Below are 15,471 nucleotides of genomic sequence, written 5' to 3' on the forward strand. Positions count from 1 at the left end.
TGATAGTATTCTTTTAATATTCAAGCATTCAGAGTCCTGCTCACTATTTTCTTGGCGCTTCTCTATTTATTCTCCCAGATGTTCATGTCTGTCTCATCATCTGCAGATCTGATATTAACTTACTGGGGGAAGTTGGCATCTTCAAGACACTTCCCATTAAAGCAGGCACGTGCGGAGCTCCCTTGCATTCTTAGTTCTTTGTCTTAGTAAGATTTTCTTCATGTGCATCTTACCATTTCGTGAGTTGGGGTTGACTCCTTATAAGGTAGTTGAGATTTCCAGCTAATCAGCTCTCTTGGTCGGTAACTGAATTTAAAGTAGCAGAAAAGACCTTGGTGGGGTCTGAAGCCTCGTCAGACCACAAGGTCTTGCCCGTGTGCCACACACAAATCCAGGCTTTTATTTATTTATTTTTTATTTTTTTTCCGAGACGGAGTCCTGCTTCAGAGCTGAAGTGCAATGGTTTGACCTCGGCTCGCTGCAGCATCCACCTCCAGGGTTCAAGCGATTCTCCTGCCTCACCCTCCCGAGTAGTTGGGATTACAGGCATGCACCACCACACCCAGCTAATTTTGTATTTTTAGTAGAGACAAAGTTTCTCCATGTTGGTCAGGCTGGTCTCAAACTCCTGACCTCTGGTGATCTGCCCGCCTCGGCCTCCCAAAGTGCTGGGATTACAGGCGTGAGCCACCACGCCCGGCCCAGGCTTTTATTTTTAATAGTTTAAATTTCAGATGACTCGGAACAATAGAATGATATGCCACTTTTGCCCTCAAGACTGTTAGTGTCAAGAGTAAGTAGTCAATTAAAATAGGTTTAAAGAAAAGATTGAACATTAAGTCAACAATAGAACAGGGGAGTGTTTTTCTATGCTCGTGGCAAAAAGTGTGGAAGTGATACTCAAAGGGGCCCTGGGGGACCCCAAACTCCTCGGTGGCCCAGGGCAGAGCTGTCCTGGAGATAGCTGTGTGGCGCATTTGCAGTCTGCTGTGAAAGATCGGATATTCCTGTTTTAACTCAGCTCAAATTCTTCTCTTTTCCTTCCACAGGGGACCGTGATTAGGGTATTTTCCATTCCAGAAGGACAAAAACTCTTTGAGTTTCGGAGAGGAGTGAAGAGGTAAAGTATATGAATGTCCAGAATGGATTCTGGAGGTTGTATTTGGATTTCAGTTTTATGTTATCTACGAACAAACAAGTAGAACCCCCAGGAGAATTCCACATGAGCATTTCTAGCCCGGCTGGGTCACCGGGTAAGATCTGGGAGTCGGTCTTGTCATGGGAATTCAAGAGCACTTTCAGAAAAGCAAACTGGGTTTTTGTTTGCGATCCCACCAGCTAGCGTGAGAGTAACCAGGTGGGTCCTCCAGTGCCCGGCAGCTCCCAGCCTGCTCTAAGGGACGGTGTGGTGCGGCAACCTCATGGGTAGCACACCCTCCCCTTTAAAGGCCACGCTCTAAGAACCTGTTCCAGCTCTCCAGCTCCGTTTTCACCCTCAGCAAATGGCGTTGGCCCCTTCTTTTAACCCAGAAGCCGCAGCCTGGAGTTCCCTTGTCTTCCTCCCTCCAGGCTGCAAAGCTTCTCTCATCTGTACTTAGGTGCCTCCTGTGGCGCCTGCTTTGGAGGCAGGACTGTCCCTCCCTCGTCGGACAGTAGAGCAGGGGAGGCCTCAGGCTCTGGAGCCAGTGCCTCAGATCTGAGCTCTAGGGACCACTTGGAATCGCATGGCCGTGGTTGGCAGGACCCGACCTCAGGTCTCTGGCTCCTCGTCTCGGATCAGTACCTCCCTCCCTGAGGGTGGCCGTTGAAAGAGGAGGGGCTGTCTTTCGGGGACTCTCCCACCATCTGGTCCCCCTTCCTCATGGGATCCCCACAGGTGCAGCAGGTGCACCTCAGTATCCCCAAACGTCACCGCTCCTCCAGCTCCTGCCTCCTCGTGTCCTTTGGTCTTCCTCACACCACACCTTTCTGGATTTTTCCTGTGTTGCTGCTTCTGCTCAGTTCCCCTCTTGTGCCTGTTTCTGCCCTGGAGCCGCTCCTCACCCAACCCCCTTCCTCACCCCCACAGCCTGTGTGTGTGCTGATCCTGGGGCTAGATGTGTAGCCCGGCTTCCTTCTTGAGGTGCCCGTATTCCTTCTGCCTGCTGGGCACTGGGCACCTCAAGCCACCCAGGCCAGTTTGCCCCTGGCCCCTTGTCCCTCACACTCCCCATCTTGGTAAATAGTGCCACTTGCCACCCCGCCAGCATCCTGGCACCTAAGCCAGAGGGACTCGGCCCTGCATCCTTCCACCTGAATGGTGCCTCCAGGGATCTCCCAGCTGTGGGCCCACCCTGTGCCCCTCCCGCCACACCACCTGATCCAGGCTTTGCCTGGTTTCTGCTGTTGCCCTGGATTCCTGTCAGGCCGTTCTTCAGACTCTCACCCAGGCTGTTTGAAAAATGTAAATATAATCCAATCACACCCCACCTGACATCTCCCACCACACCTCTGTCCTGCAGGGTTAGCCCCAGGCCCCCTGCCTTGGTTCAGCAGGCCTCCCGGCACCAGCCCTTCCGCCCAGCCTGATTCTGTTTCACTGTCCCTGCCCTGGCTCCAGCAGTACCGCACTTTCGGATCCTCAGAAGAGCCGATCTCTTTTATCCACCAGGGTCTTGCGTGGGCTAGCGGATCTGGTGGCCTGGCCGGCTTCTGTAACCCTGGGAGTCCAAGTCGAGTGTTGCCCTCGAGGAGGCTTTTTTTTTATCCTTCGGTTAAATCCCTTTCTCCATGCATCTCTAGTGCCTTCCACGTGTATTTTTCTCACATTCCTTTGCCTGTAGCAAATGTAATATTTGGGTGACCGCTCAAGGGATTCACCTTGCCCGCTGCCTAGACAGAGCCGATTCGTCAAGACGGGAGTTGCAGTAGAGAAAGTAATTCATGCAGAGCCGGCCGTGCGGGAGGCTGGAGTTTTATTACTACTCAAATCAGTCTCTCTGAGCATTCAGGGAGCAGAGTTTTTAAGGATAACTTGGGTGGGGAGAAGCCAGCGAGCCAGGAGGGCTGATTGGTCAGAGATGAAATCTTAGGGAGTCGGAGCTGTCTTCTTGCGCTCAGTCAGTTCCTGGCTGGGGGCCACAAGATCAGATGAGCCAGTTCATTGATCTGTGTGGGGCCAGCGGATCCATCAAGTGCAGGGTCTGCAAAATATAAGCAAACTTTCTCCCAAAGTTAATTCAGCCTATGCCGAGGTATGAACAAGGACAGCTTGGAGGTGAGAAGCAAGATGGAGTCAGTGAAGTTAGATCTCGTTCACCATCTCAGTCATAATTTTACAAAGGTGGTTTCATTTGCACCTCCCTGACCCCACCCCCATCGCTGGATGCTGCATTAAGGCGAGAACATTCCTAATTCATAACCCATACCTAATTCATACACACGGTCAACACTGACTCCAGGAAAACCCCTTGCTATTGTGGACAGGGCTAAAAGTGTCTTGTATTTCTAGGGTTATGAAGAAATTCACATGAATTTAGTGGCTTTGGGATGCCGATTGATTTTTAAGACACACTTGAGCCACTTTGCCTGTTGAAAGTTTTGCTCTTTTTTTTTTTTTTTTTTTTTTAAATAATTGAGACAGAGTCTCATTCTGTCGCCCAGGCTGGAGTGCAGTGGTGCGATCTCGGCTTATTGCAACCTCTGCCTCCCAGGTTCAAGCGATTCTCCTGCCTCAGCCTCCCGAGTAGCTGGGACTACAGGCACCCGCCACCACAGCCAGCTAATTTTTGTAATTTTATTAGAGACGGGGGGTTTCACCGTGTTGGCCAGGATGGTATCTTGACCTCGTGATCGGCCCACCTCGGCCTCCCAAAGTGCTGGGATTACAAGCTTGAGCCACTGTGCCCGGCCCTTTGCTCTGTTCTTAAACTTTACTGAGGTTGCTGATTTACTCTCTGGTGTGGAAAGAATGGCTGTAACTTAAATTACTGAGTTTTCTTTTACACAGGACTATAAATCCATCCTAATTCAGCTAAAAGTGGTTTAGTGAAATCCTATTCCTTTTGTCATCTGGAAGGTTGCAGCTGTGTTAACGAATTGTTCTTAGTATTTCCTTTCGAACATTTTCCTCTCTCAAGGAAAATGTTTGAGAAGGTGGCTGGAGGGGAATAAAATTTAACCAGCAGGCCCAAGTGTGCCCGTGACAGGAGCTCTTCTCCGCCACTTGAGTTGAACCCCTGGGGCAGCTGCTGGCTCCGGTGGCCCGCCCCAACCTGCACATCTCCCCAGGTGCGTGAGCATCTGCTCCCTGGCCTTCAGCATGGACGGCATGTTCCTCTCCGCCTCCAGCAACACTGAAACCGTGCACATCTTCAAACTTGAGACTGTGAAAGAAAAGTGAGTTGCAAATATACGTTTCTTTAAAAATTATGCAAAGCCCTTTGTCCCCTCTTGCTGCCGGGATGAGAGGTAAACACAGATCCGCCCACCCTCTGACATCATTAGCCAGTGAAGACCCTGGAGCTGGCCATGGAGCGAGCACCTCCGCATCCAGGCGTGGCAGTGAGGAGGATGGGCCCCAGCAGATGAGCTTCTCCCGCGGGCAGCACGCAGGATAGACAGAGGCCTCGCGTAGGGCGTGGAGGGCCCAGGTGGGCATCCTTTAGTCAGTGTAGATGGCCCCTCCTCAGGTTCCCCTCACGACCAAAGCATTTGTGATCAGGCAGCCCACTAGGGTGAATGGCTTGTCTCTTATCTGCCCCTGGGTAAGCAGAGACATGGACAGCTTCCACAAGAATTTATTATTGCAATTAATACGTAGCATGAGGCGGGTCTTTTAAGAGGGTCTTACTCTGTTGCCCAGGCTGCAGTTCAGTGGTACAGTTATTGTTCATTGTAGCCTCTAGCTGCTGGGCTCAAGCGATCCTCCTGCCTCAGCCTCCTGAGTACCTGGGACTATAGGCATGCACCATGCCTGGCTAATTTTTAAAATTTTGTAGAGACAGAATTTCGCTATGTTGCCCAGGCTGGTCTGGAATTCCTGGGCTCAAGTGATCTGCCCCTGAGCCACCGTGCCCAGCCTCTCTTTAAAAATTTTAAAAAGAACATCCCACTCAGATTAGCATTACAATAACATACTTTAGGTGGTCAAAAATAATAAATTTTGTTATGTATATTTCATCACAATTTTTAAAAAGACAAATAGAACATGCCCCGCCCTCCCCCCCAAAAAAGATGAATAGCAACACAAACAGGATATGGGAAAATAACATTTTGGGGTCTATACTCAAGGTTTTTGGAGATTTCTGTTACAGAGACCTAGCAGGGGTCATCAGTTAGGCCCTAGACATCCTCACACCCTTGCAAAGGGGATGTGTGGTCACCTGCCACGTCTTGTCCGCGGCCAAAGGCTGCAGCTCCTCCCTGAAGCCTGAGCACCCCCTCCCCCGACGCCTCTCAGAGGAAGCTCCATGACGCCCCCTCCCCCGACACCTCCCAGAGGAAGCTCAGTGATGCCCCTGGGGCCCTGAGTGCTTATAACCAACCCTGTTTAATTTTCCTGTGAAGAATGGAGACTTTTGCTGTCAGCTCCAAAGCTGTGCTTTGAGTAGGGGGTGTGAGTAGGGGGTGGCTGTCCCCCCAGGGAGGGTGCAGCTTCATGTGTCTGGTGGCCTTTCCTTCCAGACCCCCAGAGGAGCCCACCACCTGGACCGGGTACTTCGGGAAAGTGCTCATGGCCTCCACCAGCTACCTGCCTTCCCAAGTGACAGAAATGTTCAACCAGGGCAGAGCCTTCGCCACGGTCCGCCTGCCATTCTGCGGCCACAAAAACATCTGCTCGCTAGCCACGTGAGTAGAGCCAGTGCCTCCGTCCCCCACCCCATGTGCCTCAGGCCGAGGGGCCCAGTCCTGGTGGCTTGTGACCCTTTCCGTGCTTCTCCTGAACAGGAGCAGCTTCTTAGAGCCAACAGTCCATCGAGAGTTGTCGGGGATGGGAGGCCCCCTGGCAGGCGCTAGGCTTGCCGCTCTGTGCGGGGTCCATTTCCACACGGGCTCCGGTTCTGTTTTTGTGGACAGTCTGCGGTATTAATGAAAGACGTTAAGTCAAATCTCGTGAGTGTGCCATAGTTAACCCTTTGGGGCCACAGAAACCGCACTTGCCGAGTCTCAGGCGTCCGTCTGGCTCCAGGGTCTGGCTTCAGAACACACACGGGGCCTGTGGAGGTTCTGTGCTGTGTGCAGGAAAGATTGTCATTACATCCAGTGATGGCAGGGCTTTGGGCTTCCGCGCGTCTTTAAACATCATTTTCCAGTTTTGTTATCTGACTAGCATCCTGGAAAACTTCTCTGACGACGACTACCCATAATAATCCTAGAAGCCACAAAACTGGTTTCATCCCACTCTCGTCTCCCGTGGGCTTCAGGGCTCAGCACACGAGTGCAGCCTTGGCCCTGTGAGCCGAGATCAGTGGGGTGCCAGACGCCTGTAGCTGCCCTTGTGCTCATCTTGCTGGGGTCTCTTCCCTCGCCTGCCAAAAGTGAGGCTGCCATGTAGTAAGACCGTTTTTGTGACAGTTGTCTAGAATGTGACTGCTCTTTATTCTCCCTAGAATTCAGAAGATCCCGCGCTTGTTGGTGGGTGCCGCCGACGGGTACCTGTACATGTACAACCTGGACCCCCAGGAGGGCGGCGAGTGCGCCCTGATGAAGCAGCACCGGTGAGTCTGCTCCGGCCGCTTCACAGAGCTGCTCCGCGCTGGCAGGGGGCTTTCAGGGCACCTGGCGAATGCTTGTTTATTTCCTAGCAAACCAGTGACATAGAGGGGCAGATTCCAGCATGGCGGCCCATGCCGCGCAGGTCGGGAGCTTCGCCTTCCCAGGTGAAATCGACGCCGCCGCAGGACAGGGAGCCCCAGGCTGCAGCTGGCGGTGTCAGGGCTCCCTCAGGGACTGGGCACAGAGGCGACGAAGGGGTGGCGGGAGCCGCATTTGTTCTTAGCTGGGGGAGAGGTGCTGGAAGGCCAGGCCCTCCTTCGCAGGGTGGAGTTTCGCATTTGGAAAGGAAAGGCACAGCGTGGTGGCCTCCACAATTCAGTGCACGTGGTTGAGAGCCTCTTGTCTCACTGTGAGGTACAGGTTTGTTCTTGGAAAACAGGGAGTTAACATTTGTTCATCGGGAAGTAATGCAATTTCATTCTTTCTTACATGTTTTTTAATGATCAAAAAGTTCTAACAACATATAATTTTTTATTTTAGAGACAGGGTCTCACCCTCGCCGAGGCTGGAGAGCAGTGGTGCAATCACAGCTCACTGCAGCCTTGACCTCCCGTGTTCAAGGGATCCTTCCACCTCAGCCTCCCTAGTAGCTGGGACTACAGGCACACAGCACATCCAGCTAATTATTTTTTTGTGCAGGGTCTTGCTAGGTTGTCCAGGCTGGTCTGGAACTCCTAGGCTCAAGTGAGCCTCCTGCCTTGGCCTCCCCAAGTGTTGGGGTTAACAGGAGTGAGCCGCTGCACCTAGCTTTTTTTTTTTTCCTTTTTTTTTTTTTTTTGTGAAATAGAGTCTCACTCTGTCACCCAGGCTGGAGTGCAGTGGCGCAATCTCGGCTCACTGCAATCTCTGCCTCCCAGGTTCAAGTGATTCTCCTGCCTCAGCCTCCCGAGTAGCTGGGACAACAGGTGCATGCCACCATGCCCTGCTAATTTTTTGTATTTTTAGTAGAGACAGGGTTTCACTGTGTTAGCCAGGATGGTCTCTGTCTCCTGACCTCATGATCCGCCCACCTCAGCCTCCGAAAGTGCTGGGATTATAGGCGTGAGCCACTGCACCCGGGCTAGCCTGACTTTTTTTGTAAATAGTGAATCCTTGTTATTAGTTCTTCCATCGTAAAAGTGAAATATTGCCTTTAGACTCCCTCTTTAGACTTTCCATGTAAAACTCTTCATGTAAAAATGTGTGCAGATACACAAGATTAAAGTTGCCACGGCATGATGAATGCCTGGCGTCTTGTGTGGTGAGTGGCGCGTCGGCTCTGTTGCCGCAGGGCAGCCAGTGTGTGCTGCCCACGAGGCCGCCCTGTGTGGAAACGCTGAGCTGTGTCGCTTTCTCCCCTCCAGGCTGGACGGCAGTCTGGAAACGACCAATGAGATCTTGGATGCTGCCTCTCACGACTGCCCCTTAGTCACTCAGACATACGGCACAGCTGCAGCAAAAGGTACTTACGTGCCTTCATCCCCAACGAGACTTGGTAAGGGGCGTGACGCAAACCTGGAAGGTAATTAGCCCCACAGCCCTGAGTGCTCCTGCCTCCTGCTGGCTCTGGAGCCACCCCACCGGCTCCTCACTGGGAAAGATGGGGACTGGTTCTGAGGACATAGGCGAGGTTGGTGAATGGGTGTTCCCAAGGCCTCTTAAGGCTGAGTTCAGTTTCATTTCCTTTTTTTTTTTTTTTTTTTTTAAAGGAGAGATGGGGTTTCCCTATGTTGCCCAGGGTGGTCTCAAACTCCTCCTGGGCTCAAGTGATTCTCTCGCCTCAGCCTTCCACAGTGCTGGGATTATAGGCATGAGCCACCGTACCAGGCCTATTTTCTCCGTTTTTAAAGAAGATGTCATCCTGGCTCAGTTGACTTTGGGGGCACGTGACTTGCGCCCAGACTGGCCACCTCTCGGCCAAGATGCTACCCTGAAAAGTACTGCCAAGGGTTTCGCCTCGGTCTTTTCCCTCCCACCTTTTTCATCCTTCAGCAAATCTGCATCAAGTACTGCCTTCATGCTGAGCCTGTGAAGTGCAGAAGCTGTAGGGGAATAAGGCCAACGGGCCCCCCTCCAGTGGCAGCACTAGGACCCATGCATGAGATCCTCCAGCCACAGCCTTGGCTATGTGGGCCACCTTCTTAAAAAGCCAACTCGCACTCCAGTGGGAGAGCCTGTGGTTTTGCACCCACGCGGGGCTGTGCCTGCTCGCTGCCACTCCCATCCGTGAACCGGCGCTTCCGGTTCATGAGCCCACCCTGAGAGTCTCCTAGTGTCATTTTTTTTCCTGGCGTTATTTTTGAGCTCTTAACCAGCTTGAGAGAGTTTGTGGCCCATCCGTTAGGGAGCCCCTGTTTACTCTGCAGGCATCATTTTGACATTTATGAATGTCAGAGAACAAATGACTTCATCTCGAGCTGCCTAAGGCTGCAAAGATTTCATTAGAAAGCAATCAGAATCCAGAACGTCTTAATACAGGCTGCAGTTTATAAATATACACCAGTGTTTCCAAAACACAGTCCTCAGTTTGTGTCATGGGGTCTGTGGTGTGTCACCAGCCTTTGAAGGGTGACTTCATCATCTCTTTGCAGCCTACACAGACGACCTGGGTGCTGTGGGTGGTGCCTGCCTGGAGGACGAGGCCAGCGCCCTGCGCCTGGATGAGGACAGCGAGCACCCGCCCATGATTCTTCGGACTGACTGAATTTGACCTGTGACCTCTGACCCGGGGAGCAGAGAACACTGGCTTCACAGAGGACTTTGTGCACTGCTGCTATGAACTTTGACCTGAGTCGGGGGAGAGGATGGCAGAGACTTTATTAAAAAAAAAAAGATTGTAGTGGTAGTCTAACTCCATAACGCTGAGGAAATACATCGTTTTCACTTCAGTGGCTTTTAAATCCTGCTTATGAATTTTAGCATTTTGTTTGTTTGTTTTCTCTTTTTGCCAAAATTAACTGTTTGGTGAAGCCCACAAAACCTCCTCGCTTTGCATGCATGAACGTGCCAAGCCAGCATAGGGGAGCTAGAAGCCACTTTCCAGCCACCTGCCGTTGGGTTTTTTAATATCTGTACATAATGCCGAGTGTGTAAGGAAGGCATGGCGGCGCGCACAGTGGGTCTGGTTGTCGAGGCCAGTTCTGCAGTGACAGGCCCAGGGGCTGCCTACCAGGTGTGCTGGGCAGACTTTGGCTGGGGCAAGAGTCCTCTCTCCCTAGGGCCCCACCTGGACCATTTTCCCTCCGTTTTATTTTATTAAATTCTTTCCAAATTGGATCACTCTGGGATTTCTTCCATGGTGGACTTTTGTTTCTGATCTTGTTTTCCATGTGGATATTGGAGGAGAGCGAGGTTCTTTCTGATACTAAAAACCTTTCTTTCAGGCAGCAAATGAACCTGAAAGGTTGCCTGGACTCCCTGGAGCAAAGGAAAGCGATTTTGTTTGTGTAATTAAATGATCTGTTCTTCTACTTTACTCTTCCTGTTGAAAAACTGTGTGATTTTTTTTTTTTTTTTTTTTTTAAGGAAAGTTTGTAGCTACTCCTATGCCCAGGAAAGCACAGAATTCAAGTCTGGTGACCGTCCGAGCTGTCCTTTCGCTGGCCCCGCTGTCTGCAGGGGCTTCCTACCTGTGTGAGAGGTCATAGCGGGAGACAGTGACAGAGAGAAGGCGGATGGGCCACGTCCTTCACAGGGCGACATGTGCCTTTCTATTTTCATCTTAGAAAATTTCCTCAGCAAACCGATGAGAGATTGTGGTTGCAAGCTTCAGTATTTGCCTCGCTTCCCTTTTCATATTTACGGAATTAAAACAACCTCAAGTACCTCAGACTCTGCATTCCAAACCAAGACACCCAGCAGCCAAATTGTTGAGGGCATTTCAGTGGAGTTAATGGCAGGAGAGATGGTTTTAGAATCTTTGGAGTGGTGTAAGTTACAGATAGAAGGGAAAAGGCAAAAACTGTATTTACCCTGCCTTTGCAGGCTCGGGTTTTTGAACCGAGGGAGGCTGGAACGCCTGTTTGCAGATGATTGTCATGGTCACACTGGGCGAAGAGCTGGAGGGGAGTTGTCCCCTCAGCTGAGCGGCTGCGGTGAAATGCCCCAGTGTTCCTGGGTTGGCTTTTTGGCAAACTCCTAAATGCAGGGGACGCTGGAGTCCGACTCAACTATACCGGCTTCCTCCCAGCCACTGGTGTGCGGCACACACCACATCTGCATTAGGCAGAGGTGCAAGTGGGCTGATTGAACTTTTCCTTCAAAACCTGCATGTCTGTCCTGGACCTTTGATGAAATGGGATCCCAGTCACACAGGCTGAGACAGTGGGGACCGCTGAGGCCAGAGCAGGCTGTGCTTGAGCAGGGATGAGAAGGGCCGCGGCAGCACGCAGCCTTGACCCACACCTGCGTCTTGTGGTGCAAGGCCAGAGGGCTCTCTCTAGAACCTGACCATGCACTCCATCTCCTGGGAGGTACTTTTGGCTAGAGTGAGTGTTCGTGGGGGGGAAAAGTGTGCACAAGAGATATGGAACCCTGAGCTAGGGTTTCCTGCCACCAAAGAGTGAGCTGCATTTCCAGTTCTGTGAAAGTATCGTTTGTTCTGGTTCCTGCCTGTCGTGGTGATTTGGAGACTCAGATCTCCTTTGCCAGGTCTCGTCTTTGGGATTGGTAGTACTGGAAGATGCTGGGAATTCTCTTCCTCGCTCAGCCTCGGCTTCCCGCACTGTAAGATGAGGCAGTTGCAGAGGAGGCCTCGGATGTCCTGTGACCCTCGGCCCACACTCCCCCTCGGGTGGCCCTGGCAGGGCTGGCTGGGTGCTTTCCCTGCAGACCACAGGAAGCCCTGTGCTTGCCTGGGTCAGGGCTAAGCTGCGTGCCCTAGAGGAGGGAGGAGGACTGCAGATTCTTGGTCGAGAAGAATGAAGAGGATTTCTATGTTTGCTGAGCAGCCATTGTGGAGGGTTACCCGCCTCCACTTTCCCGTTGCCCATTTCACTGCCACCAGCTCCTCTTCCTCTGCTCAAACCCGTGAGTCCCAGCCTCACTGGCGGCCTCAGACATGCCCAGGAGTGACGGGGACAGAGGGAGGCCGCTGAGTTGCCTGTTAGAACTCTTACTGCTGCACCAGAGACCCAGGTGGAGAGGGACCCTGAACCAAACAGAACATGGACTAATTTGCCAAACTCCAAACTGTACACTCATACTCATTTTTAAATTACATTTTTCCAAACTTCAAAAAGGACGATGAGGGTGGGGGATAGGAAACAAAACCTGTAAACGTTGTGAATGGGCTCAGTGGACTCTGGGACCAAACTTTCTGTAATCTCTAAAACAATGGGACCAAGAGCTGGATGGAACCCGGAGTCAGAAAGAACTGCTTCAATCCCCGCCGTACCACCCGCCTAGCTGTGGGAGCGGGTAGGGCGCCTGGGAGCCTGCGTTTTCTGGACCATTCCGCAGGACTCCTCCCTACCTCACAGGGCTGTTGTGAGGTGGTGTGTGACTGCGTGTCCTGCAAACGCCCAACTCAGTGCCCAGCCGGCGGTGGGCACTCAATAAACGCTACAACATAAATGTGTCTTCTGCAATTAAACACGATTTTTATTCAGTTCTGACTTTTGAATAAGCCAGGTGGGAGGGAGGTGACAGTACAGGCAAGAAGTGTAATTCAGAGGCTGGGCACGGTGGCTCACGCCCGTAATCCCAATACTTTGGGAGGCCAAGGTGGGCAGATCACTCGAGGTCAGGAATTCGAGACCAGCCTGGCCAACATGGTGAAACCCTGTCTCTACTAAAAATACAAAAATTAGCTGGGTGTGGTGGTGCATACCTGTAATCCCAGCTACTTGGGAGGCTGAAGCAGGAGAATCGCTTGAACCTGGGAGGCGGAGGTTGCCGTGAGCCGAGATTGTGCCACTGCACTGCAGCCTGGGCAACAGAGCAAGACTCCATCTCAAAAAAAAAAAAAATGTGTAATTCACATGGAGGTTACACGTGGGTCTCTTTCATCCCCGCCTTTTCTCTTAACACCAAGCTTAACAGGCAGGTGGTGCGAGCTGGTCTGGGAGGTGGTGAGCGCCCTGGAGCAGCAGGCCCTGCCCCTGTCAGGGGACCCAGGAGCTCCATGGCTGCCGTTCCCTGCCACAGAGATAATTGGGTGACTCTTCCCACATGCGGTTTCATTTGGAGAGGAGAGAGAGTCTTCCTGCCTCCACAACCAGCAGCGGGCTCCACATGTAAGGCCAGGAGTGCTTTGGCCTCAGCTCAGCCAAGGAAACAGGACGAGGGGTGGCAGAAAACACATTCCTGAGTCATCCCTGTTGCTCGTCTGTTTATTTTTGGTTTAGTTTTTCGTTTTGGGGTGTTTTTTTTTTTTTTTTTTTGAGATGCAGTCTTGCTCTGTCACCCAGGCTGGAGTGCAGTGGCACGATCTCGGCTCACTGCAACTTGCACCTCCTGGGTTCAAGCAGTTCTCCCTCAGCCTCCTAAGTAGCTGGGACTATAGGCACGCACCACCACGTCCGGCTAATTTTTGTATTTTTAGTAGAGACTGGGTCTCACCATGTTGACCAGGCTAGTCTCGAACTCCTGACCTCAAGTGATCCACCTGCCTCGGCCTCCCAAAGTGCTGGGATTACAGCCGTGAGCCACCTCGCCCGGCTGCTCGTGGTTTTCATAACCACATTGGCAAAGGGTGGGGATGGGCCAGGCTTCTTGTTTCGTGTGTCCCCTGCCCTACATCTTTGTAGACCAGACTTTTGCATTCAGGGAATGACCGAGTCGCTTGTTTGAAATGTACGTGAAGTGGCTCATGCCTGTAATCCCACCACTTTGGGAGGCAGAAGCGGGTGGATCACCTGAGGTCAGGAGTTCGAGGCCAGCCTGGCCAACATGGCGAAACCTGTCTCTACCAAAAATACAAAAATTAAACAGGCGTGGTTGTGGGCGCCTGTAATCCCAGCTACTCTGGAGGCTGAGGCAGGACAATTGCTTGAAACCGGGAGGTGGAGGTTGCAATGAGCTGAGATCATGCCACTGCACTCTAGCCTGGGCAACAAAGTGAGACTGTCTCAAAAAATAAACAGAAAATGGCCGGGCGCGGTGGCTCACGCTTGTAATCCCAGCACTTTGGGAGGCCGAGGCGGGTGGATCACGAGGTCAGGAGATCGAGACCACGGTGAAACCCCGTCTCTACTAAAAAATACAAAAAATTAGCCGGGCGTGGTGGCGGGCGCCTGTAGTCCCAGCTACTTGGAGAGGCTGAGGCAGGAGAATGGTGTGAACCCGGGAGGCGGAGCTTGCAGTGAGCCGAGATTGCGCCACTGCACTCCAGCCTGGGCGACAGAGCAAGACTCCGTCTCAAAAAAAAAAAACAAAAAAAACAGAAAAAAGAAAAACGGACATGTGACACCATGGCCAGCAAGCGGGAAATCCAAATGCGTTTTACAAGTGTACTTAGAGAGGCGGAACCATTCGGCTTCAGCTCTGTGGTGTTGGAGATGTAAAAAGAATTTGCAGGGAAGCCATGGGTCTTCTGTTTGGGCCTCCTCCCTGCTTTACATAGAATTCTCCTTTTATGACTTACTTCTTACTGAAAATATATCATGATAATCATTGGCCAAGCAGATAGGGTTTTTCTGACATATCTTTTAGTTCTGACCCAGGTCATAACCCTTCGCCTATGTCGTAACTTTTCAATCTGTGGGTTTTTCTGAAGCACAAAAACAAAACAAAACCAATCTCAGGGTTTTGAGATGTGACCAGTTCTTACCCTTCCCTGATAACTGGCTAGGAAAGTCTCTAATTTAGAAAAATGAGGCCGGGCACGGTGGCTCATGCCTGTAATCCCAGCACTTTGGGAGGCCAAGGTGGCTGGATCACAAGGTCAGGCATTCGAGACCAGCCTGGCCAACATGGTGAAACCCCGTCTCTACTAAAAATACAAAAATTAGCCAGGCATGGTGGCACGTGCCTATAATGCCAGCTACTCGGCAGGCTGAGGCAAGAGAATCACTTGAATCCAGGAGGCGGAGTTTGCAGTGAACGGAGATCATGCCACTGCACTCCAGCCTGAGCAACAGAGCACGGCTCTGTCTCAAAAATAAAAAAAGAAAAAAGAAAAATGAAATATTTCTAAAGTTCAGAATGTGAAGAGACTGTCTTGATTCCTCACCTCTACATCATTTCTTTCTATAGTTAGTTGTAATGTAAATAGATTCCTCTTAACACTTCATTTTAGGTGAAGCTGTTGGTGCTGCCAGTGTGTGTGCATGTGTGTGTGTGTGTGTGAGTGTGTGTGTGTGTGCCTGCCTGGGCTTCAGGTAAACATACTGATTACATTCCCCCACCAAATCCAACTGAAAGCCCATTGCTATCAGCATTTTATAACACATTAAAGAATTGGACGTGGTGGCTCACGCCTATAATCCCAGCTTCTTGGGAGGCTGAGGCAGGAGAATCACTTGAGACCAGCAATTTGAGGCGAGGCCAGTCTGGACCACATAGCAAGACCCCCTCTCTTAAAATTAAAACTTGTATTTGTTTTTTTGTTCATTGCCTACTCACAGGCTGAACATCTCATTTGTTTTTGTTTGGTTGGTTTGTTTTGTTTTTGAGACAGTCTCACTCCGTCGCCCAGGCTGGAGTGCAGTGGTACAATCTCAGCTGACTGCAACCTCTGCCTCCCAAGTTCAAGCAATTCTCCTGCCTCAGCCTCCCGAGTAGCTGGGATTACAG

General features: G+C 51.4%; 1 protein-coding gene across 8 annotated transcripts in view; it reads left to right on the top strand.

Annotated features, from left to right (window-relative positions):
* Positions 1 to 12,313, top strand: part of WIPI2 (WD repeat domain, phosphoinositide interacting 2) — a 43,763-nt gene extending 31,450 nt beyond the window's left edge. For 3 of the 8 annotated variants that reach the window (XM_030796041.1, XM_030796039.1, XM_030796043.1), the window contains 6 exons: positions 1,050 to 1,120; positions 4,270 to 4,377; positions 5,665 to 5,829; positions 6,591 to 6,698; positions 8,100 to 8,230; positions 9,327 to 12,313. In XM_030796041.1, the coding sequence (XP_030651901.1) occupies positions 1,050 to 1,120; positions 4,270 to 4,377; positions 5,665 to 5,829; positions 6,591 to 6,698; positions 8,100 to 8,230; positions 9,327 to 9,439 (696 nt within the window). In that variant the 3' untranslated portion in view covers positions 9,440 to 12,313. Of the gene's footprint in view, positions 1 to 78; positions 166 to 1,049; positions 1,121 to 4,269; positions 4,378 to 5,664; positions 5,830 to 6,590; positions 6,699 to 8,099; positions 8,231 to 9,326 lie in introns of all 8 variants that reach the window. The other 5 variants (XM_030796038.1, XM_030796036.1, XM_030796042.1 and 2 more) reach the window with 3 other exon arrangements.
* Positions 12,314 to 15,471: the final 3,158 nt, after the last annotated feature.

The sequence above is a fragment of the Nomascus leucogenys genome, chromosome 17, assembly GCF_006542625.1.
Source record: "Nomascus leucogenys isolate Asia chromosome 17, Asia_NLE_v1, whole genome shotgun sequence".
NCBI lineage: Eukaryota > Metazoa > Chordata > Mammalia > Primates > Hylobatidae > Nomascus > Nomascus leucogenys.